Below are 23,341 nucleotides of genomic sequence, written 5' to 3' on the forward strand. Positions count from 1 at the left end.
ATGGGGACTGACCTATAAAGAAAATGCAGCAGGGAGGGGCTAGAGTGAGATGCAATCTTAAGAGGTTAGAAGGGAAAGGCTTGCTAAACAGATATTTGAGCGAAGACTGAAAGGATTTAGTAAATCAGCATGAGACCATCCAGTGGAAGTAAAGTCCAGACAGATGCGTCGTTTAAGTGTAGAGCTCTGGCGTAGAATGTGCCTAACCAAACAATATGATCAATTCCTTTAAAATTTTCACTTCAGGTGTACACAGATCATGCGTGGACTTAACACATACATCAGAATGATAGATTTTATCTACTTTCTGTTTCTTTCATTCCTAGAGTCAAAAGATATTGACCAAGACAACCCCTTTATTCTCTCAAGCAAATGAGAGTTGCTGAACTAATGAAGCAAGAAAAGACTTAAGTTGGTAGCCTGACAGCATTGGGGTGACCCTGCATTACAGAACAAAGTCGTGAGAACAAATGTTGCTTATTAACTGCTTTCCAGCATTCAGGGTGATTTTGCCTGTGACCCTGAGAAACAAGACTTGACCCTCCCTTTTATAGACACTGTTGAAAGATTATTATTTAATATTGATTTACATTTTAGTAAAGCAGCAGTTACTCCCTAACCAGCTATATACCCAAATAACCACAGAGAGAAACTAGGATTTATTTAATTAGCCTAGAGCACAATGCTGTGCAATAATTACTCCCATCCCAAACCCCCAAGCTAGTATAGCTTCCTCCCACCACATTATACTTGTGTTTAATCATATTCTGGGCCCGTTTCATTTCTCCTGGTGTTTCCCGGTCCTCTCCTCATGGATCTAGCCTTCACTTCCTCTCTTTTCTTCTCCCCTCACCAAACCGGGATGTCTCAGCTTATTCTCTGTATTTTTCAGCAGTGGCTAGTTGGCTTTTATTGGGAATAGAGAGAACAAATGGTGGCATCTTTCCACAAACTTGAGACAGGAGATGCTTAGAATAAACATCACAATGCACTATCTGGATTGAAACCAGATAGTGGGGGTAGAGAAATCAGCATTTGAATAAACAAGGGTAAAGTGTACACAGACCACAAGAACATTACACCAAAGACACTATCCCAAGAAAGATATTGAGATGGTTAGCTTTAATTGCCAACTTGACACAAGCTAGGATCATCTGAAAAGAGTCTCGATGAGGGGTTGTTTACACTGGGTTTACCTATGAGATGTCTGTAGGAGCGTGTCTTAACTAAGCTAACAGGTATGTGAAGACCTAAGCTAATGTGAGAGGCATTACTCCTAGGCAGGAGGTTCTGAAATGTATAAGGGCAGAGAAATTGAGCTGAGCCCAAACAAACCAGAATGCATGCATCCATTTCTCTATGCTTTTGACTATGACTGTGACATCACTAGCTGTTTGAAGTTTCAGCCTTGACTTCCTCATATGTGTGGATTGTAACCTGCATCATAAGTTGAAACAAATCTTTCTCCCCTAAGTTGCTTTTTGTCAGGGTATCACAGTGACCGAAATGAAACAAAAACAAACAACCAATCCACTTCTGCCTAGTGTATTACTCACCAGGGTTGGATCCAAGTCTGCTGATCCTTGGACTGGAATCAACAGCCTTGGACTGGTTCTCTTCATCTCAAGTTATAGGCCCATGCCTCAGCAGCCACTGTGATGACTCTTTTGTTTCCCTCGTAGTGGAGGCCTTTTCCGAGGTTTCGTGGTAATTGACCTCCTACCTTATATCTGACACTAGCTGACCAACCTCTTTCCCAAACCGTCACTCCTCTAAACCATGACATAGTTTCCTACTAATCTTGAATGTCATTTCCTGGTGTCCTCCTCTCCATGTGCCTCCTTTAAGTGGCCATATTCCCACGTGTTGGAACATGATCAAAAATGGAATCATGTGAGGCGAATTCTGAGCGCTTTTGAGAAAACTCCAAGAAAACAAAATGAGAGTCTTGTGACCTCAGTTTCTTCAAAACATAGAATTGCTCTTAAAATGCGTGTTTGTGCTCCTCCCAGGTGTAGTGGGTAGAAGGGACTATTTCAGCAGTTGCTATTCATATCCTTCTATGGAAAAGCATGTTTTTGCCATGTGTGGTTTGCCCTTGCAATTGGACACTTTATTCATGTGACTCCTCTTAACCCTAAAAATATAAGTTGTCTGAAGCTCTGAATAATGTTGGCTATTGCTTGAGTCAGTCTGCCTCATTAATCAATCAGCTCCACTCTCCCAGATCCCAACATCTGTAGAGAGGTGACATCAGGGTCTGTCTTTACTATTTTCTGTCAATGAAGACATCCCATTTAGGGCTGAGTATTCCAAGATCTCTCACTCTCTGTACATTGCTCACGTGTGGGTTTCTGTATTAGTTCTCATCTACTGCAGGAGAAAGAAGAATGTCTTTGTGAGTCATTTTATTGCTGCATTCCTCTAGCAGAACCATAGAATTTGGTTTTCCCCTAGATCATGGCTGATCTAGTCTCAGGTTCATAGACACCGAAGCATCGTCAAGCATGGGCTTCCTCTCGTGGAGTGGGCCTTAAGTCCAGCCAGATAGTGGTTGGTTACTCCAGATTTGTAGCTGGGATTGTGTTTACCTTTCTTCTCTGGTAGTGTGCACAGTAATGCCCAATGCCATGAACACTGGTTAGTAGGAGTAGAGGCTCTCATTAGGCACCAGCTCAACTTCTCCATGTTCAATAAGATATGTAGGTGTTGTCTTCAACAAGGGGCCCTAACTCGAGTTTATCCAGAGCAAACAGTAGTGTTGGCCATTGCCCGAGTTGTTTGAGGGATCCCACATGACCCCTTTGGTGGAAACCTCAATTAGATGTAATCTGTTTCTGTCACTGCATGTTTTACCTGGTGGCAAGAGATGAGAACTCTGCTTAGTTTCGTGCCCCATTTTTATTTATGTTATTTGTTTTGTTATGCCCAGTTATTTTTAGTCTTTTATATGTTTAAATTATTAACCCTCTATAGAATGTGTAATTAGCAAAGATATTTTCCCATTCTGTAGGTTGCTGCTTTGTCTGAATAATGGTGTCCTTTACTGTCCAGGCAGAAGCTTTTTAGTTTCATGAGGTCCCATTTATTAATTCTTGATCTTAGTATCTGTGCTATAGGTATCCTGTTCTTAAAGTCTTTTCCTGTGCCAATGAGTTGAAGACTATACCCCACTTTCTCTTCTATCAGACTCAGGATACCTGGACTTATATTAAGGTCCGTGATCCTTTTGGAGTTGATTTTTGTGCAGGGTGATAAGTAAGGATCTATTTGGAATCGTCCACATGCAGCCATCCAGTTTGGCCAGCACCGTTTGTTGAACATGTCTTCTTTGCAGTCTGTATTTCTGGCTTCTTTCAAAATTCAGGTATCTATAAGTGTGTGGAATTATGTCTGCATCTTGAATTTAATTCTAATGATCAAAATGTCTGTTTTTATTCCAAATACCATCCTGTTTTTATTGCTATAGCTCTTTAGTACAGCTTGAGATCAGAGATGGCAATACTTCCAGCGGTTCTTTTATTATTTGGGATTTTTTTTTAGCTACAGGGATTTTTGTCTTTCCATATGAAGCTGAAAATTGTCATTTCAATTTGTGAAGAATTGTGTTGGAATTTTGACAGGGATTGAGTTGAATCTTCAGACTGCTTTTGGTAGGATGGCCATTTTCAGTATTTTAATCCTACTGATCCATGAGCATGGAAGATCTTTCAACTTCTTACATCTTCAATTTCTTAAAGTTTTGATTATACAAGTCTTTAAATTGCTTGGTTAAACTAACCCTAAGATATTTTTGAGGCTATTGTAAAAGGTTTTGTGTCAATGAATTCTTTCTCTGTCCATTTGTTATTTGTATATAGGAAAGTAACTTAGTTTTCTGTGTTAATTTTGCATCCTCATACTTTATTGAAAGTGTTTATTATCTGTAGAGGTTTCCTGCTGGAGTTTTTAGAGTCATTTACATATACAATCAAATCATCTGCAAATAAAGATACTTTAACTTCTTTTCCTGTTTGTATCCCTTGATTTTCTTCAGTTATCTAATTGCTCTAGCTAAGCTTTCAAATATTATATTGAATATATATGAAGAGAGTCAACAACCTTGTCTTGTTCATGATTTTAGTAGAATCACTTTGAACTTCTCTCTGGCTATAGTCTTGCTATGAATCATTATTATGTAGAAGTATGTAGTGTTCTTCCCCAAGGTCTTCTGATTAGTTTTGGTCTATTTAGTTTGAAGTCTATTTTGTCAGATATTGAAATGGCTACATCAGCTTGCTTCTTAGGTCCATTTGCTGAGAATATATTTTCTTACCTTTTTACCCTGGGGTGATGTTTATCCTTGATTGGAAGGTGTGTTTCTTGGATACAGCAGAAATATGCATGCTGTTTTCTAATCCATTCTGTTAGTCTATGCCTTTGTATTGGGAAATTGAGAGAGACCATTAATGTTGAGAGTTATCAATGAGCAGTGTTTATTGATTCCTGTTATTTTTGTCACCACAGTGTAGATTTCCCACCCTTCTTTTATTTTGCTGGTATGGGATTATTTCTTTTTTGTTTTTTACTCTGTTAGTGAGGCTTATCTCTGAGGTTTTTTTGGTTTGTTTTGGGTTTTTTTTCTTTCTTTCTCTTTTTCACTTCCATTTACAGTTTTACTTCAGATTGGGCTTTCTTTAGTGATTCTATTTTTATTGTTGTTGTTAAATTCTATTTTTAGGTCATGAATTGTTTTAATTATCTCATTCCACTCTTTGTCTTTCAAAGACTTCATTAAGGGATTTATTCACATATTCATATACTTATTATGGTTCTTGAATATATTTGTAATAGCTTTTATGCAGTTATTTTCTTTTGCTTGAACTATGGCGTATTTCTCATGGCCTTCTGTATTAGGATTACTGGGTTCTTTTGGAGATATATTGTCATAGCTATTATTGATTGTGCTTTTGACCTCTTGCCAAGGCATATGGAGTTGGAATAATTGCTATTCTAAGTGCTGCTATCTGATCTTGATCTTTTTGAGTGAGTATTTTGTTCCTTGGTTTCTGTTGGCCTCTCTGGAGCTTAGGAAATGTAATGTTGCCTGGTGGTGTTCCTAGCAGAGAGTGCTTCTGCAGGTCTGTGGGTGTCAGAGAGAAATAAAAGTGGGATAGGAAAGGCTAATAAGGGCTTCAGGATAGAACTAAAGGGATCCTCTTCACAGCTAGAGTGGAGTCCACAGAGATTTGGAGTTGTAGTGGGAAAAGGGAATCCTGCAAGTAGGTCACAGTAAGGTAAATTATCTGGGGAGATAGGGATGAAGGTTCACACCTTGGATCAGAGCCAAGAGCTGGAGTCTCCAATGGATTGAGTTGAGGTAGGGGGAGGGACAGCTATAAGCAGGTTGTTATGGGACTGAGGGTGAGAATTGAAATATTCTAACAGAAGACCAAAAGGATAGTAGGAATCTTGCCCAAGTCCCTGCAAGAAGTGGTCCCCGGGGGTCCCATGTAGAAACTGTTTCTAGGTATGTGAGTGTGGACACAAAAGAATGGGCATGGGCTAGAAGAGGTATCTAAGAAGGTTCATAGCAAGGAGGAAAGTGACTGTCATTGAACTCCATATATTAGAGGTATTATCTCCATCAATTTATGGGAGGGTGATAATGGATGGTTTCCGTGTGCCTTCCAAAATTAACAAGAGCAAATGTTGTGACAGATTGTATTACATTTGATGCTTGGAGCTTGTTGGGGCTACTCTGAGGCCAGGGCTTTTTCCTCCATAGCAATTTCTCCTTGTCTTTTATTAATATTTGCATAGCTCCTTCAGCCACACATTTCAGCCTGTTTTAAGTATAAGGAGTTCCTTGTCTGCAAATGTTCTCTTCCTGGTCCACAGGGAGCAGAGGAATTCCTGAGTGAAATTATGAATGAATATGTATTGTTATCATAGGTAGGACCGTGTTCAGAAAACAAAGGCTTCAGCCACAAGGGAGTCTCAAAGCCTTATATGGGTGAGGCTCAGAGGGAATGGCAAAGCTTTCCTTGGGTGTCTGAGTTTTTATGAATAATTGATCAGCCTGTGCAAAAAAACTAGCAACTGGAGCTTCCTCCTGCTAATGTTTGCAGCCGGAGACTGCTCTTCCGCAGACACCTCCTACCAAGACTAGCTACCCCTAGCACTGTACATAGTAAACATGCTGGTTCTGGGATGAGGTGGTATCGTCAGCATTTCAATTTAAGCTGCTTTTTATAGCAGCCTAAACCAAGAGCACCTCTTGCAGGGATCTCCATCTGCATCTAACAAACAGTGCTCAGGCACTTCAAGCCAGACATTTCCACAGCGTGACTCATAATCCTGCCTGCACGCCTGCTGCTTCTGCTACTTGTGGGACTATTAGGAGAATGAAGAAAAAAAAAAAAGCATATTGAATGGCACCAGAATCTGGTTTGCATTTCATTTCACGTGTATATGATGTGCGTGTGTGAACACAGTCATGCCACACCCATGTGTAGAGGTCAGAGAAAAATGTCGAACTCAGTTCTCTGCTTCTACCTCTACATGGGTTCCAGGAGTCAAAGTCAGGTTGTCAAGCTTGCATGACCTGTACTTTACCTATTGAACCAACTCGCTTGCCCCCTGGCTTGTCTTTCTATACTTTATTTTATTTTCTTTTGGTGTAAGTGCTGGTTGAGAGGTCATCATAGGTCATTTGGATCATAAATAAAACCACCCTGGTGTAATTAAAGATGAAAAGAAGGGACAACTCAAAAACAGATTAACAAGGTAGAAGAGATGGAGTTGTCAAAGTTTACTCATTAAGTATGGGTTATTGACTCAGAAATGTGGGGATAAAGCAGCAGATTTTGAAATGAAGATTATATACTATTGGACACATACTGGGTCTGGATAGCTCTCAGATATCCAAGTGGAAAAAAAAAATGCTGTGAATGGAACTGCGGTGGTTTGAATGAGATTGGCCACCATTGGTTTTGAATACTTGGTCCCCAGTTAATGGAACCATTTAGAAAGGATTAAGAGGTGTGGCCTTGTTAGAGGAGGAGACCACTGGGGTGGGCTTTAAGGTTTCGAAAAGTCACACCAGGCCTCGTCTCACTCTTTTTCTACCTCCTGCCTGTGGGCCGGGAAGCACTGCTCCAGTGCCATGCCGTGCCTGGCTGCCTGACTGCTACCACGTCCTCTGCCATGATGGTCCTGAACTAACCCCGTATCCACCTAAGCTTCCAGCTGGTGAAAGATGAATTAACATAAACCTTGTGCAGCAAAGGAAGCCATCAAGCCAGAGCTTATGCAAATCTAAGTCATGAAGGGGACCAGGGTCTAGCCCCAGCAAGCAACAGAACATGGCGGCTTTCGCCACACGGCTCTAGCTTTATCAAGAAGGAAACAGAAGTAAAGCGGTTGTGAAATCTTCCTCTGTGGTTAAGGAAAGCTGCTAAAACCAGGTGTATTGCATGGCAGGGGAGCCCCTGCATGGAGGCCTGGAGAAGCCATTGTGTGATGCCTGAGTACATTGGAAACCCCAAGATGCTGGAGATGCCAAACCCACAGGATATACAGGATGTGGAACCAGCCCAAGGGAGAGAAGTGTGTTGCAGTCAACAAAGCTGGATGGAGTAGGAGATATGCTGAGCCCTTTGACACCAGGCATAGAAGTAGGGAATTTGGAGTTTTCCTTGTTGAGTTTCTGTTTTTCTTTGGTCCAGTGTTTCCTCACTTATGCCCTATTTCCTCCCTTTTGAAATGATAACGTATGTTCTGTGCCATTGTGTGTTGAAAGTACATAATCTGTTGTTGTTTTGTTTTGTTTATATTTTATTTTATTTTATTTTACAAGGGATTAAAGTTAAGAGATTTCTTTGAGTCTCAGAAGAGACTTTGGCCTTTTAAACGATGCTGAGACTGAGAAAGACTATGGAGAGCATTGAAGTTGGACTGAATGCATTCTGCAATATGATCTGAATAAAAGCCTATGGGAGCCAGGGAATGGAATATGGAGCTTGAATGAGAATGGCCCCCACAGGCTCATATGTCTGAATTCCTGGTTCCCAGTGAGTGGAACTGTTTGAAAAGGATTAGAAGGTGTGGCCTTGTTGGAGAAGGTGTATCATTGGGGGGGGGGGTGGACTTTGAAGTTTTCAAAAGCCTATGCCAGGTATAGTCTCTCTTCTGCCTCCTACCTGATGATCAGAATGTAAGCTCCCAACTACTGCTCTAGCCCTGTGCCTACCTGCCTTCCTACTGCCGCCGTGTTCTCTGCCATGATGATTCCTGGACTAACATTCTGAAACTGCAATCATGCCCCCTATTGAATGCTCTCTTCTCTAAGTTGCCTTTGTCACGGCGTCTCTTCAAAACAGAACGGTAACTAAGCCAGGGACATAATACCAAAGCTCAGTTTTTGGGAAAAAGTGAAGGATACTTGTATTTGTAAAAGTTCATAGGAATATCAAGGGGGGGAGGGCAGGGAAAGAATAAGAATGTCAGGGGCCTGTTCTGGAACAGAGATAGTCCCATACTGGAAATCCTTTGAGACACAGAATCCAGCAAAGGAACCTGAGAACCGAACCCAGAAAATCAGAAAGAAGCTTCTGTGGTTGATACCATGGATGTCAAGGGCAGGGAGTGCTTGAGAGAGGAGAAAGTGCCTCTGAGAGATGCTGCTAAGGGTCAAGATGAAGTTTCTGCTAGCCCACCCTTGGGAAAAGCCTACTGCAGAATTGGAATGTCTATTTTTAAAGCCTCTCTGTGTATACAATGTAAATTCCAGTTACATTCGATAAAGAAAAATTGCAAAAATTACTTACTCTGCACCAAAATAAAGATTTTTTTTTAAAAGCACATAATTGTTCATCCAGAAATGTCCTTCCAATGCCAAACATTTGAGTGTTTTCAAATATCTCAGAGTTTGGCATCGTAAGAACCAAATGGACAGATGTTTAGCAGTCTATTTCTCCCACAAATCATCCTGGCATTTAACTTCATACACAAAACAATCCAGGACTTTCCAATCTTGCTGAACCACGTTGCCACCTTTTTCAGTAAAAGCAGTGGACTGTCTCATTTCATGCACTGCTGGTTTCTTAAGTCCCTTAGCATCTGACAGTGTTCTGAGAGTTACAGATAAAATGCCACATGCATTCCCTCCCACCACAGAGCTGAATCCAGAGTACTTTTTAGTTAGTATCATAAGTGCTCCAAGTTCCCCAAATTGGGTTTCGCCTGTTGCCAAGGTGACAAAACCTTGGAACTAGTTGCTATTCCAAAGCACCCAGCCAGACTTCCATCACTATGATCTATTCCATTTTCTGTTTAATCTCAGCCCCAGGAGAAAACTCTGGAATTATACAGAGTTGCACACCTGCCCTCCTGTCAAACATTAACAGGATCGCGCTATCATAATGTAGAAAGAGACTTGGGGAACTCATGGAATCAATCTACTCCCCTTCCACAAAATTGATAACTTAACCCAAGTAACTGAGTACTCGCCATATTTAAAAGACACCGCCTTCCCTCCAGCAGATGAGATTCTACAACTTCTAACACACAGCTCCCAGTACTTGGTGACTTCCACCCCGACGGAGCCCTGGTGACCCAGCATAAACATCCACACGTTTGGAGACAAGCATTGGCAGATAGACGTGGAAGAAAGGGACCTAACAAACCTAGGGATGACTCAGGCAGAATACTCGGAATTCTGGAAAATACTGGGGAAAAACTGAAAACAGAAGAGGACAGCCAGTTCACAAAATGATGTTTTTCAAATCAGATTACTCATGCCTAAGAGAGTCCAGGGGTCACACTGCGTCCACTTGGGTCAGTTTTGGGGAGTTGTGGGAGTTAGATTTGTCACTCGTTGTACTCTTTTTGCATGCCTCTTTCAGTTAAACTCCCAGAGGGAGACAACGTAATGATTTGAGCTCTGTCTTCTTAGCTCCACAGTCTTCCTTGCCGTAATGAAACTGGAGTAAAATTGCCTCTTAAAAACAGAGTGGCTCTTTACATTTTCATTGTTTCCCTACAGGGGTTGGAAGAGGAGTAATAATGCTCAAAAACCATCTATTCAGCCAGCTTTTCATCAGCATTCCTGAAAGACCTACTGTGTGCTATGTTGAATGATAAAAACTAGGCAAGAAAGCCTAGTGTTAAAACCTTTAATACCACCCACTGTGTGGACAGCCACTAAGTTGACAGTGAAGGTTCAACAGCTTATGTTATAGTCTCATCCCCATGAAGCTTATGATTTCAGAGTGGGAAGGAGAATAACTAAAGAACCCCACAGACTAGTAATAAACCAGGACTTTGTGAAAGTCCCCTAGAGGCTTTAAATACAGGAATTGATCTAGTTGAAAAGTAAATAATGACCAAGTAGGAGTGTACCAAGTGACAGCGGGTCAGAGAGCATTCCAGTGTGCCCCTATGTGTGGAGGCAGACTTTTGAAGAACTAAAGAAGGCCATCTGGATGGCAGAAAGGGACACTCTGGTGACACGCTGATGGAGACCAAAACAACGGGAAGCCATTGTACGTCTGTGCAGTGTGGAGGAGATGCCATGGCCAGACAGGTCTATTCCCTCTGGCTATGGTATGGTAGCTGGCAGTGTGGTAGAGGTGTAAATGGGAAGTCTTTGGAAGATGAATGCAGAGAATTTTCCTGGAGGGGAGGGGATCAGTGCTAATACGAAGGCAGAGGGATTTGAGATTAGAGACATTTCAGGGCACATCTAGCAGCCATGGATTCCTAGATTTGGCAGTAAACTGTTTTTATGGCTAAAAGAAAAGGGTGAGTAAGCTAACTGGCTAGAGTTCTGGCTTTTGTGTGAGGATGGGTGAGCGTGCTACTTGCCAAAGTAAGTATTTACTACAGAGGATAATAGTTGGGGGGGGGGGAGAAAGACATGACCACGGAGGATTCAGGTTTGGATAACTTTAGTCATAAGTGTGGGTGAATGTGGAAGGAAAGAGGTCAAGAATTTAGTCAGGTTAGCAGGATAAAGGAGATACTGTGGCCGGGAGTCACATGAATATGCCTGGAATGAAGGGTGGCAGCCAAGATAAAAGCAGACCTAAGAACATAGTGAGGAGCTGTAGATGTGGCATCGTGGGAGACAAGGAAGATACTACTCAAGGGGTGGGAGAAAGACAGGAACTTGTTACCTTGGAAACCAGGAAGAGACCACTCTATGAGAAAAGGAGTGTCAACAGACTCTAAGAAAACTGTAAGCTAATTCAGTAGAGAGGAAGTGGGGATTATAATGTTCACTTAACCAATATGTTGGCTGAAATCTCAGCACTTGAGAAGTGGAAGGAGGGGGGTCAGGAGTTCAAGGTTATCTTCTGCTGTACACTAAGTTCAAGGTCAGCCTAGGCTAAATGTATCTCTTTCTTCATCTGTTTCTCTCTCTCTCTCTCTCCCCCCCTGCTCTGTCTATGTGTACCTTCTCTCTGTGTCTGTGTGTCTGTGTGTGTGTGTGTGTTACTTACAGAAAATTCACTTCGTTCAGAGTCGCTGATAACATTTTCAGGAGAATTGTGGAATACTGAAGACATGTAGAAGGGCAGGCAACGCAGTAAGCTCTCTGAGAGGGAAGGCACTAGCACCTTAGGTGGACAGAGTTTGCTTTGAAGGGCATCACTGGACAATACGGAAAAGATCACGTGTTTGGTCATCTACAACAGCAGCCACACAGCTGCTAAAGCAAAGACCATCATTGTCAGCACCAGGGAGCCCCAAAGAAACACCCCGTTGTTCTCTCCATAGCCCTTCCACTCTAGTTAGGGAACTAGCCATTGGTAGGCCCATTGGAGCAGTTGTCTGAACCTGAGGCTTTCAACAGCTCCACAGAGAGGCCACTGTGGGTTTTTGGTTCACAATACTTGTAAACCCAGAGCTCAGAACAGGGCTCTGGGACAGAAGCAGCACTAGATAAAAGCCAGCAAATGTTAAGTAAATCAGTAGGTTATGTGATAAAAGTCATAGTAAAGGGAATTACAAGGCAATGAAAACCCCTTACCCTGACAGAGCTCAAGAAGGATTAGCACAGCATTGCTTTAAGACCTTTCCAGCCCTCCTAGCTTCATGTACCCTCTGCTCCTGAAAGAGAGCCTCATTCCTAATCTATCAACATGTGAGAGAGTGGCTCTCATAGGCACTATGTCCCAGATCCTTTCGGAGTGGATCCACGCAGAGAAGCATAAATACCTGTCTTTATGAGATTAAATACATCGGTCACTTTTGCATTGTGGTGACTGAAATACCTTGACAAAAACAGCTAAAAGGGGTAAGGATCTATTTCATCTTATGGTTCAAGAAGGTTAAGTTCCTAGCCTCTTAGCTCCATGTTCCTGGTCCATTGTGAGGTGGACCACCAAGACTGGGGGACACTGGTGAATGAGTGATGAGATGCAGAACAGAAAGCCAAGGGAAGAAAAATTCTAGCACTAACCATCATTAGGAGCAAGTGGAAAGAGAAATGAATAGAGGCAGGACTACGGTGACCGTCATTCTTCTGTATCTTGTAGCTTAGGTTACACAGTTAAAACAAGGTGAAGAGAAGAGTTAAGCTGGGCAGCATGATCTTGAACCAAGGGCCAAGATCTTCCCAGGGCATGGTGAAGAAACCAGAATGAGTGCAGTACAGAAGAACCAGCAGCAGTAAGGAACAGGGCTGTAGGGGGGTGGTCCAAGAAGACAGTCTTCCCTTGCTGTCCTTGTATCTTTGCTCACCTCAGTCACTCACTGAAACCCAACCCACATTATTTATTTGGTAGGAATTTCTCCTGCCACTTCCTCCTGTCTTTCCCCCATCCTCCCCACCCTCCTCAGACGTTTCTGGCTCTCACCACATCTCTGACAAGTTTCTGAACTGGGTTTCACATAGCACAGTGTGACAGTGACTGGTTTATTGGTAAGCTGAGACAAAAGAACATTATGGCAGAACATAAATACTCACCTCATGCATCTAGGAAGCAAACCAAAGTAGAAAGCAGCTAGGGATAAGATATATTCCTCCAGGACATGCCCCTAAACAGCCATGTTCTTCAAATAGGCTCTGTCAGCTGGTAACCAAGCCAGCTTTTGGAGATACCTCTGAGCCAAAACAAGAACACAGTACACTAGTGCTTGGGAGGGAAGTGCCTTTCCTTGACCTCCTACCACAGACAGGATGTGAGAGAAGTCCCTTTTGTCCTATCTATATCAGATCCAGCAGAATATTATATACATCAGTATGTTGTGCAGGAACACGGGCATTGTGTGGAGAGAAACTCTGGGATACATAACCCAACAAAGGTCACTAAGAATGAGATTTGGAAATCAACGGCAGAGCACAATGACAAAGCCAAGTCATTCCCACGTGCCAGGCATGATCTCTGCTCTCTACTCATAGGAACTGAGCAGCTGTTACAAAGATCTCAGTACTCAGGTGATATGAACAAGGAAACAGGGCCAAATGGGTTAAGTCAATTGCCCCAAAGAGCAAACCTAGTAGATGATAGAGGAAAGATTTGAACTTGGGCAGTCCTACCTATTGTGAACTCTTGTCTTCTCTGAGAAGCAGTTTCAAAGACAGTGTTCTGGGCTGAATTTTGTACCCAAAGATTCTCAGTGCCTCAGAAGGCAAATGTATTTGTAGATACTGTCTTAAGAAGTGATTGATTGTATTAGAATGTTGCCAAACAATCTGAATGGAGTCTGGAATATGAAATTTAGGCACACAAAGAGACAGGGGTGTGTGTGTGTGTGTGTGTGTGTGTGTGTGTGTGTGTGTGTAACGAAAGGAGAAGAAGACAGACGTCTTCCAGACAAAGGCAGTGTTCTCAGCAGAAACCAACCCTGCCCACACCTTGGCTTTGAATGTCTGACCTCCTGAACTTAGAGACAGTTGTATGACCCCCACAGGCTGTGCTGTTTGACTATAGTGGCCTTAGCAGAGCAAGTCACAGGCAGCCGAGCCATCATTGACTGCATCACCAAGGGAAGAGTGAGTCTGAGGAGAGGACCAGGCCAGCACCTTCCAGGGTTAGGTTCTTGGTATCACAGTGAAAAGATGACTCCCCCACAGTTCCCAGAGGACCTCTCTATCCTGGCAGGGGCCAGAGACCAGCTTTCTGAATGGAGTTTCCTTGTATTCTTACATTCTATGGCATGTGCCCACTAGTCTTTCATGTTCCTGCCTCACTGTGTGCTCCTCAGGCTGCCAGGCACGGGGAGCACAGTGGACAGGTGGGGCTCTGCAAGCTATAGGCGGAGAGTCCCTGGAAGACTCTGAGGTGGGGCCACCATCTCTGCTGTCCCTGTCAGGGCAGTCATTTGTGTCTTGATGGGATTGTTTTACAGCTCACAGTTACCCTCCCTTCATCCTGCCTCTGCCATCTGGTCCCCTTATGCTTCCATGGAGGGCTAGTGGTTCTTTGTCTAAGGATATTTGTCAATACTCTATAATTTCTCTTGTCATGATCAAAATATTTACTTGTCACATTAGACAAACTTTTGGAAACTTGGAAGAAAATGACATTTTCCTCACATCTCTCTTTAACCTGAAATTCTAATACATGTTTTTTTAATCAATAAATTAAAATAAATGACCCAAACTTCCTAAACCAATATAATTATACATTTCTATTTGATGCTGGATAATCTAAAAACATGATTTATTTGAACATCTGCATTAAATCAGATTAGCTTTCATGCAGGCGATACAGGGACAGGCAATGAAAGTGCCCACCTCCCTTGAAGCCCAAATTCAGGAAACTCCATGTCTTGAATCTTGGATCTCTCTCTCTCTCTCCTTTCTCTCTTTCCTCTTTCTTTTTATTTAATTTATTGCAAAGTGTGTGTGTGTGTGTGTGTGTGTGTTGTGTGTATGAGAGCGTATACATGTCATAGCACACATGTAGAGATTGAGGACAAATACCTTCTGCCACAGGTATGAGTTCCAGGGATAGTAAAACCTGGGCTGTCTGCCTGTGTGGCAACTGCTTTTCCCTACTGAATTGTCTCACTAGCTCATCTTTCTTCCTTTTTTTTTTTTTTTTTTTTTTTTTTTGAGACATAGCCTAACGGGCCTCAAACTTGACACAGTCTTCCTGCCTCTGCCTCCCGAGTGTTAAGAAAGCTTGTCGGCAGTCTCTGGATTTGCAGTCCTGTTGTTAGGACTTCCATTCCCCCCAGTTGCTGGCACACACTGCACACTGCGTAAGGTGTGAATGGCATTGCTTTCTTAACCGTGTGACATTATCAGCAGAGGCAGAGTGGGACAGGAGCAGTGACAATGACGTGAGTGATTCGAACCATTGTGAGAAAAGGCAATGGGAAACTGAGTGACATCTTGTGTTTGTAAGTTTTTGTAGTTTTGAAGGACCTGGAGCTTCTTTTGATTTTCAGATCAACAGCCCCACTTTAAGGGCAGCGGACACCTCAAGTGTCTATAGGAACTGGTGAGATGCTATTCAAAAGATCCCTAGCACAGTGTCCAACATTTAGACAGTGGCTCAGGACCAGAGGCAGGGTCGTGTGTGCCGCCTTGCTATACTCCCAGCTGCACCTCAGCATCCCTCCACACTGTCCTCAGGCTTGGACTAGAGCATCTTTAGGACAGCAGGGAATGCAGCCAGAGCTGACCAGTAACGTTCTCCTGATTTCTTCCTCGGGGTGAAGGGAGAAGCTTTGCATGTCACGATTAGGGTAATAAGCTTGGAAATAGAATGTGGAAGCCCCATAATGCTAAACTCCCTGTGCTGATCAACACACAGCTCTTGTGACAATTACTCACCTACAGTTCTTACCCCAAATCACCATCAATGAAACTTCAAAGCCCTGGGGACTGAAGCAGCTCAAAAATGTCTGGAGGCTGTGACTCTGCTCCAGAATTGCATTGCTGAGTTGCAAGCCAACGGGAATGCTTTGATTCTCTGCAAGGGAACTTGAGTCCAGCACATCATTATGGGAAGTAGTCCAGAGCGTGGGTCCTGACTGACCTCATGCTGGACATGGGGAAAGGTTGAAATCATTTAAGTGCCGTCTCATGTTCCAGGTCTTCTTGCCTGTCAGTTCCTTGCTGCCACAGACATTGCCACTCCCCCCACTACTGTCCCTCTAGGTAGCTGCAGTGGACATCATACTGGCTCCGTACATACCACGTGGAGTTTCATTGGGGTTAAATGAGAGACAGGCTTAAAATGTAGAAAAGCTTAGTCCTTGTGGCTGCAAGGTTGACAAGATGGTGGAATGCTTGCCGTGCCGTCCTGCTTTGCCACTTTCACCATTTCTTTTAACCTGGATTCGTGGTCATTTCATTTGTTCTTCTGCTTTCCAAGTGGTAGCCATCTACTGGTGAATTCGTGAATGTCAGTATCTCACTGTTTGCCATTTTGCGCAGCCTCAGCCACTCTTCCCTAACTGAACTGCTTGGTGTGCTACTCATCCCAGCTAGAAGCCTTGGCTTCCCTCCGCAAGCGCCCAGGAGCTGTTTCCACCTGCTCGCTCAACACACCGCTCTAACTCTCATATGAGGATGGTTTAAGGTATTGGGGACACAGCAAGAGCAGTGTGGCCCTTCTCTCATGGAGTCGGGACAGAGGTGGGGAAGAAAAGACAGTGACCCTGTCATCCACCAGCTGTTGGTGGCTTAGAACAGCATAAAAGGAAAACTGTCACAGAAGCTTAGTCACAGGGAAAGGGCCTTGACTCTTGACCTGTGCAGGGATTCTGGCAGGGAAGCTGGGAGAAGGGACAAGAGTGTCAAGGCCCTGGGGCAGAGCAAGGGCCTTGAGGGCTTTCCCTGGCACTCTAATTTTTATTTTGATCTTTCTTTTCAATACATGATCCTTTTGCTTCATTTTGAGACAGTAAGTGTATTCTCTTTCTGTCTCTCTCTCTCATAAACACACATACACTCAATTTGCGTGTTTAGCCATGCTCTCTGGATTGCAATCCTCAGGACGACAGAGATCTAGTCTATTGGTGGGTTCTTGCATTTGCATGTATAGGCAAGTTCACCCTCTGGTTTGGTGATCAATTCATTACTAAGTGACAACGTGGAAAGTCCTTTACAGTGCTCTTTGCTGGGTGTGTGAGAACTTTCTTTAGGATTCTGTGGGTGTTAGTCGTCTTTCTGTGACTTTGAAAAATGTATTCAAGATCAACATTAATAGAAGTCACCATTTGAGGTCTTTCTGTCTGGGGTTAGTTGGCTCTATCCCTTCCAGGTTGTGCTGAGGCTAGTGTGGTGTGGAACAGACAACTCACCTTATGGTGGCCAGGAGGGTCTGAGGACAAGCTACCACTCGCCATGGATCTGCAAGTGGCTCCCACCTCCCAGGAGCCCATTACACTATTAATTCGTCAAGGAATTAATGTGTTGATGAAGTAATGACCCTCATGGTCTCTAGGCTGAGCCTCCAATGTGAATCTTTAAGGGACACTTTGTATCTAAACTGGAATATTCTGTCCCTCAGCCTCCAAGCCTCATGTCTGTCTCACGGTGCAGAAGGCATTGAGTCCATCCCCAAGAGCCCCCAAATCTCAATGGTTCCTGGATTACACCCAAATCCGAAGTCTCCTCTGAGACCAGAGGCCAGGTCTTGGCTGTAAGCCCATGGAATTCAAAAGAAGCTCCGTACTTCTAACATAAAGTGTCACAAATATGCCTACTACAAAAAGGGGAACTAGAAAAATAAGGAGGAGGAATGGGACAGAGCAGCCCCCAAAACCCCAGCAGGATAAACATTAGCTCTCTTAAATCCATGTCTAGCAATTCAAGGCACATGGTATAACTTGAGTTCCAGTGGTTTAAATAGCCCTGCCCCTCCGTGACCTTGCTGGCTACATCACACAGCTGGCTCTTGGCTGGCTCTGTTTGCCTCTGCGGCTTTCTACGGCAGTTCTGTGCTCCTGGCTTCACTAATATTTGTGGCACAGTTGACAGCTTTGGTTTCACTCTCTACTCTACAGATTGCCTTCTCAGAAGTTCCGCATGAGAACCCCAACCCTGTCACCAATGCCTAGCCCTCCCGGGCTTTGTTTGGAAATGGACACAGAAGGTGCCATGTTGCTGTCATTCTTGCTTTCTGCTTCATGCCTGCAAAATCAGCAACCTGCAGACAATGCTAAGGTCGGCTATCAGCCTAGGAGGAACTGTTCCTTAAGAGTCTGTGTGCAAGCGGGGCACCCTAGAACTCTCCTTTCAGATGAGTTTTTGCCTTTATACCTTTGAGCTTTCGACATGTGAGGCCAAGTCCCTAAGGCATCTTTGCTAATGTCTGAGGAGTAACTGCATCCTTCCTGATGGCACCAGGCTCCCCAACCACACCTTCCTTGGTCCAGCTTTAAGGGAATTATTTTTTCTCCCCAAACGGCAAGTTTTTTAATGTTTTTTTTTCCTTCTAATTCTCATGATAAAACCAATTAAAAGCAGCCAGAAATCTCTATAGCATAGTCTGAACGCTGCTATGCCTTAAAATTCTAACTTTGCCACGTTAGTCTGTTGCCTTTAATTCTGCTTCCCACAGCCTCAGGGAAGGAACAGAACAAAACGTAGACAGTTCTTATCAGATCGTAACAAGAGTTGACCTCTACTCCGGTGGGTTCCCACAAGAGACTTCCCACTGGAACCCTCATGAGCACAGTCTTCAGTGTTTGCACTGCTATTAGCAATGTGGCCCTCTGAGCTCCAACAGGGACTACTCAGCAAGCCCTTCTAACAGCATCCTTTCTCTAGCCTGCTTCTCTAAACGTTCCCCCTTGACCAAGAGTAATATATGTGTGTGTTGTGGTAACCATTTGCTGAAAGCAGCCAACAGGCTATATGATGGCTAACTTCTACATCAACTAAAACCTAAGCAGCAAGACATGACTGTGAGGAATTGCCTTGGTTGGCAACGGAAACGGAAAGACCCACCCTAACTGTGGGCCACATAAAAGAGCATGGAAGAAGGAAGCTTTGTTTTTTGCCTGCTTGCCCTTATTCTTATCAGCAAGTTCATCTACTCTGTTGCGGAGGCATTCCTTCCCTGGTATTAGAACCTGCTTCTTGCGAATTCCAGTGTAGACTGAAGACCAGTAGCTCTCCAGGGATCATCTGGGACTCTAGCAACAGATTGGGACCGCTGAGACATAGTCTCATGGACTTAATACCATCTAGATCCTCAGCCTTTTGGTTAGGAGACAGCTGCTGCCCTTACGCCACCTTAATGAATCCTCCCTTTAAATACACATATTCATTCTATCAGTTCTGTTCCTTAAGAGAAACCTGACTAACACAGTCTGAAAACAACCTTATATGACAGACGTCCCACACAAATGTTGGGAATAACCTGTGGATATGGCTGATAACATGTTTGTAGTGTGATGTCTGCTGTCCTGGGTCAATAAGATGACTTCTTTCCTAGTAAAATGCTGTTAAAGATTTCTGTAGAGAATCCCCCCCCATCCCTTTTCCAGTGGCATGCTCTCTGAGCAAAGCTCTTCGTTAGGGACAGACACAAATCACAAGCATCAGGCCCAGACACACAACAGCCAGATCACAAACAGGCTGGCACCCACACACTAGGAGCTGACAGAAGACACAAGAGAGAAGCGGAGAATTCGAGTTTGGGCTTTCCCTTGACCAAATTAAACCAGGAACCACTTTATTGTCATTCCTTAAAGTGGGATCAACATGTCTGGAGCCATCTGAACCTGTGTTTGATTCTTTATTAGTGGAAAAAAAAAAAAAGTCATTTGACTCACAAGTTTAGATGTTTCAATCTGTGGTTGCTCAGCCCCATGCGTTTTGGGCTCATGTCACAGAGGGCAGGAAAGTGCAGAGGTGTGCAGGGCAGTGGAAACAGGCTAAATCTCCAGTGACCTACTTCCTCCAAATATACCCCTCACCCTGTCTAATAGTCCAGTTAACTATGGATTCATCCAGAGATTAGCCCATTGATGAGTTTAGCGCCTTAATGATCCAATCACTTCTCAAAGAGCCCACCAGCTGCTCACCAAACTCTTAACACATGAGACTTCGGGGGACATTTTTAGATTTAAAGGCACAACACAGTAAATCAGGTATCTGTCCCTTGAAGGACTGCTCCTTTGTTTAAGCTAACAAGCACCAAATTGAGTATAACATATCCATTTTTGCTTGTTTGGGGGAAAATAATTTTAGCTTTAGGAAAAACTATTCAGTTTTGGCGTGGGCACACTTACCTATGAATATTTTTTTCCTGATTGAGACTGCATTTCTCCTCTGCTTTTGTTGACTGCTTTTCTCTTTTGTATAACATGTTTAAAACAAGAATCGGAAAGCAATGGCAATTATGTAAAGTGAGAAGAAAGAGCAGGAAAGGAGTGAGGAAGAAAGGAAAGCAACGGCATTTCTCTTCATCACTCGTCACACGGGATGTTGCTGTGCAGGCTGAGAGAGGGCGCGCAGCTAGCTGGGCTTCGTGGCATGAGGCAGGAGTCACGCAACCTGTTTTACAGACAGGACCTCGTGTAACTCACAACAGAAGTGCAGGGATGACAGCAGTAGCCCAATAGGTGAAGAAATTAAGACTCAAGGAGGTTAAATAACTTGTCTGAAAAGAGAAGGTGGCTGGGTGATAGCTGGGTGGAAGAGCACGCGTCAAGCCACTGATTGAGTCTTCAGCACCAACTTACAAAAGAGAACAGGACCTACAAGTAAGTGCCTTCAATGGCTTTTAATGACAACACCGCCAGAATTAAGTCTAAGTTGTTCTTACCCCACCACACACACATCCCACCACCATCACAACCACCACAACCAAGTTGCCTCACCTCAGCCTACTAGAGTGAAGATGACCTCCTGCTACCCCAATCATTTAACCCACCCTAAGGGATGGCTAGGTTTTACTACATCCTCTTGCTGCCAGCTCCCTTGAACGCAGGCACATCCAGAGCTCTCCGGATAACAAAAGAATACCTTGGCTGGCAAGTTGGGGCAGTGAGAAGCCACTCCGCCAGGTGATAATGAATTCAGCGTCTACAGTCTTGAGGAACCCGGGAGAAAACACCCAGGTGTTTTAACGGGTCCCAAATGGAGACACTGCACCCCGCCCCGGATGTGCTGGTAGGTGTTTTCCCCTGTGCTGGCTCGGGGCAAGCCCGGGGACTCCGGATTTTTTACCGTGGGCCCAGGGGAGGGCAGCTCTGCTGTGCGTACAGTCACACACCGCCAGCACCAGTCACTACGGGACAACCTCCGGGCATTTACCCAGGAGGGTGCAAGGGAAACGCTGCACGCCCACCGTCCCCCCACGCCTGCCGAGCTAGGCCATCCCACACACCTCCCCCGCTCGCGCTCGCGCCCGCGCACACGCGCGCGCACCCCGTGCACACGCTCCGGTCCTCGGCCGGCGGCACCCGGGCGCGCCCGCGCCCAGCGGAGCCGAGGGCGGGGAGGGCGCGGCCGCGAGAGGGCGCGGCGAGCGGCTGGCTCGCCGGGCCGGGTCGTTGCCGGGCGGGCCAGGGTCCGAGGAGCTCGGAGGCCCCCGGGGCCGGGGCGAGGGGAGCGCGGCGGGCACGCGCGCCATGAACCCGAAGGAGGCCGGTGAGGAGGAGGACTGTGTGGACTCGGGCGCCGAGACCGGAGGGTGAGCCGGGTCGGGCGGGGCGGGCGCTCAGGACTTGCGCTCCGGAACCCGAGCCGCACAGGCAGTCCCGGGGTTGGGGTTCTGTAGTCGTCTGCCTGGGGCAGGATGGGGAGAGGCGGGAGGAGCCCGCCCGGAGATAGAGGGTGGTGGGACCCGGGGCTCGGCGGCGTCATTCCTCGTGGTCTCGTGGCCCACGGCGCCAGGTTCAGCCCCGGTGAGCCAGAGATGCGCCTGCACTTGTTCCCAACCAGCCCGCAACTCCGCCAGCTCCGGAGCCGCCAGGGAGCTCCGGCCCCGGAGAGAAGGAAAGCAGGTGGAGAGGGTGGGACGCCCGGCACAGGAAAAAAGACTCTCCGGAGCCTGAAGCCGGCTGAGAGAGAGGACTGCCTGTCTCACTTACACTGTGCTGCTGAGCGGCCTCTCCACCCCGCCAGCCTGGGGTACCGGTACCAGGCTGTGACCTGGGGCTTGTGTGCTTCAAAAGACCTTAGCTCAGACCTTTAAAGGCTAATTAGCCCTCTCCCAGCAGCAGTTTTCCTGACTCGGACAAAAGACAAACGCGTTTTCAGAAACAAATGTCCGGTAATGGTTTCCAACCACCCCTATCTAGAGGATTTTCCTGTGCGCAGTCAGCACCACATCCAGGATGCAAGCGCTATCTAGAGAATCCTGCTGGAGGTCAGGGGCTGCAGAAGACCTCAGAATTCCTGGAAGGTGGAGAGGTTTCAAGCTAATTTTAGGATTTGGCAAACTACTGAGAACAGGGAGAGGGGCCTGTTCCAGAATGGACCTCGTTTTCTAACCCAAGAGAGCGTTCCCCAAGTTCTTCCTGCCACCCAATCCTACCCTCCCTTGAAGCCTCCTCCGCCACCCCTACCCCCTTCCCTACAGTGGGCTTTCCCTGTTATCCGACTGTGGACTGACTGTCGTATCCATGGCAGAAGAGTAACTTGATACGAAGACCCCATCCCCTGCTCACCCTTGCTTTCGCTTCAGTTTCGTGGGACACTTGTCAGCTTTGCTTCTCTCCTGGGTTTTGTGGTGCTGGGGTTCCCACTTCAGCCACAAGAGACAAGAATTCTCTCACTAACTCACATCGCCGTTATTTATCAACTTTAGTTGACCAACTTTGGCTCCCCTCCCCACCCCTATGGTTAGCTGAACCATGAACAGAAGAAACAAAGCAAAATTTGCCAGCTCTTTCGTAGCTGGTGTGAAGCGGCCACAGTCCCGCTAATTTTCAACTTTCAGGGCTCACCTAAAGCAAACGTTTGCTGAAGGGCCTTGCCTCGGAGAAATAGGAAGAAAGCACTGTCTCGGAGGGGTATCTTTAACCCACCAGCTCCCCCAACCCCTAGCTCTCCCCCCACCCCCGCCCCAGCAAGGCTAGTACTAGAGCTACCAGGACTCCTAGGAAGGGCTGGTTAATATGGAGACACCCAAGCTTCTATTTTCTGCTTGTCGCTAAAGAGTGTTGCTGTAACAGGACAGAATTGTTTAAAGGATCCTTATTGCATCACTAGCAAATGTAAATGAACATGTAAAAAGATGTTATTTTATACTGAAGTTTCAATTTGTGACCATTAGCCTGTACACTTTGAATTTGAGTTAGGCTATCCAACGTGCTGTTAACGTTGGCCCATTTTCCTGGTATTTCCCCTTTCTCGTCTATCCAAGTCAAACACGAAGCACACAGAGCTCACTAATTAAATGTTTGCTACTTCTTTTGCTGTTGTTTGAAACAG

General features: G+C 45.1%; 1 protein-coding gene across 1 annotated transcript in view; it reads left to right on the forward strand.

Annotated features, from left to right (window-relative positions):
* The first annotated feature begins 21,414 nt into the window (after window positions 1–21,414).
* The window catches only part of Fam124a (family with sequence similarity 124 member A), a 52,386-nt gene continuing 50,459 nt past the window's right edge, over window positions 21,415–23,341 (forward strand). Inside the window, exon 1 of the mRNA XM_055609670.1 lies at window positions 21,415–21,596. Within this exon, the coding sequence (XP_055465645.1) occupies window positions 21,535–21,596 (62 nt within the window). The 5' untranslated portion in view covers window positions 21,415–21,534. The remainder of the gene's footprint in view (window positions 21,597–23,341) is intronic.

The sequence above is a fragment of the Psammomys obesus genome, unplaced genomic scaffold (genome assembly GCF_907164565.1).
Source record: "Psammomys obesus unplaced genomic scaffold, mPsaObe1.curated_primary_1811, whole genome shotgun sequence".
NCBI classification, from domain to species: Eukaryota; Metazoa; Chordata; class Mammalia; order Rodentia; family Muridae; genus Psammomys; species Psammomys obesus.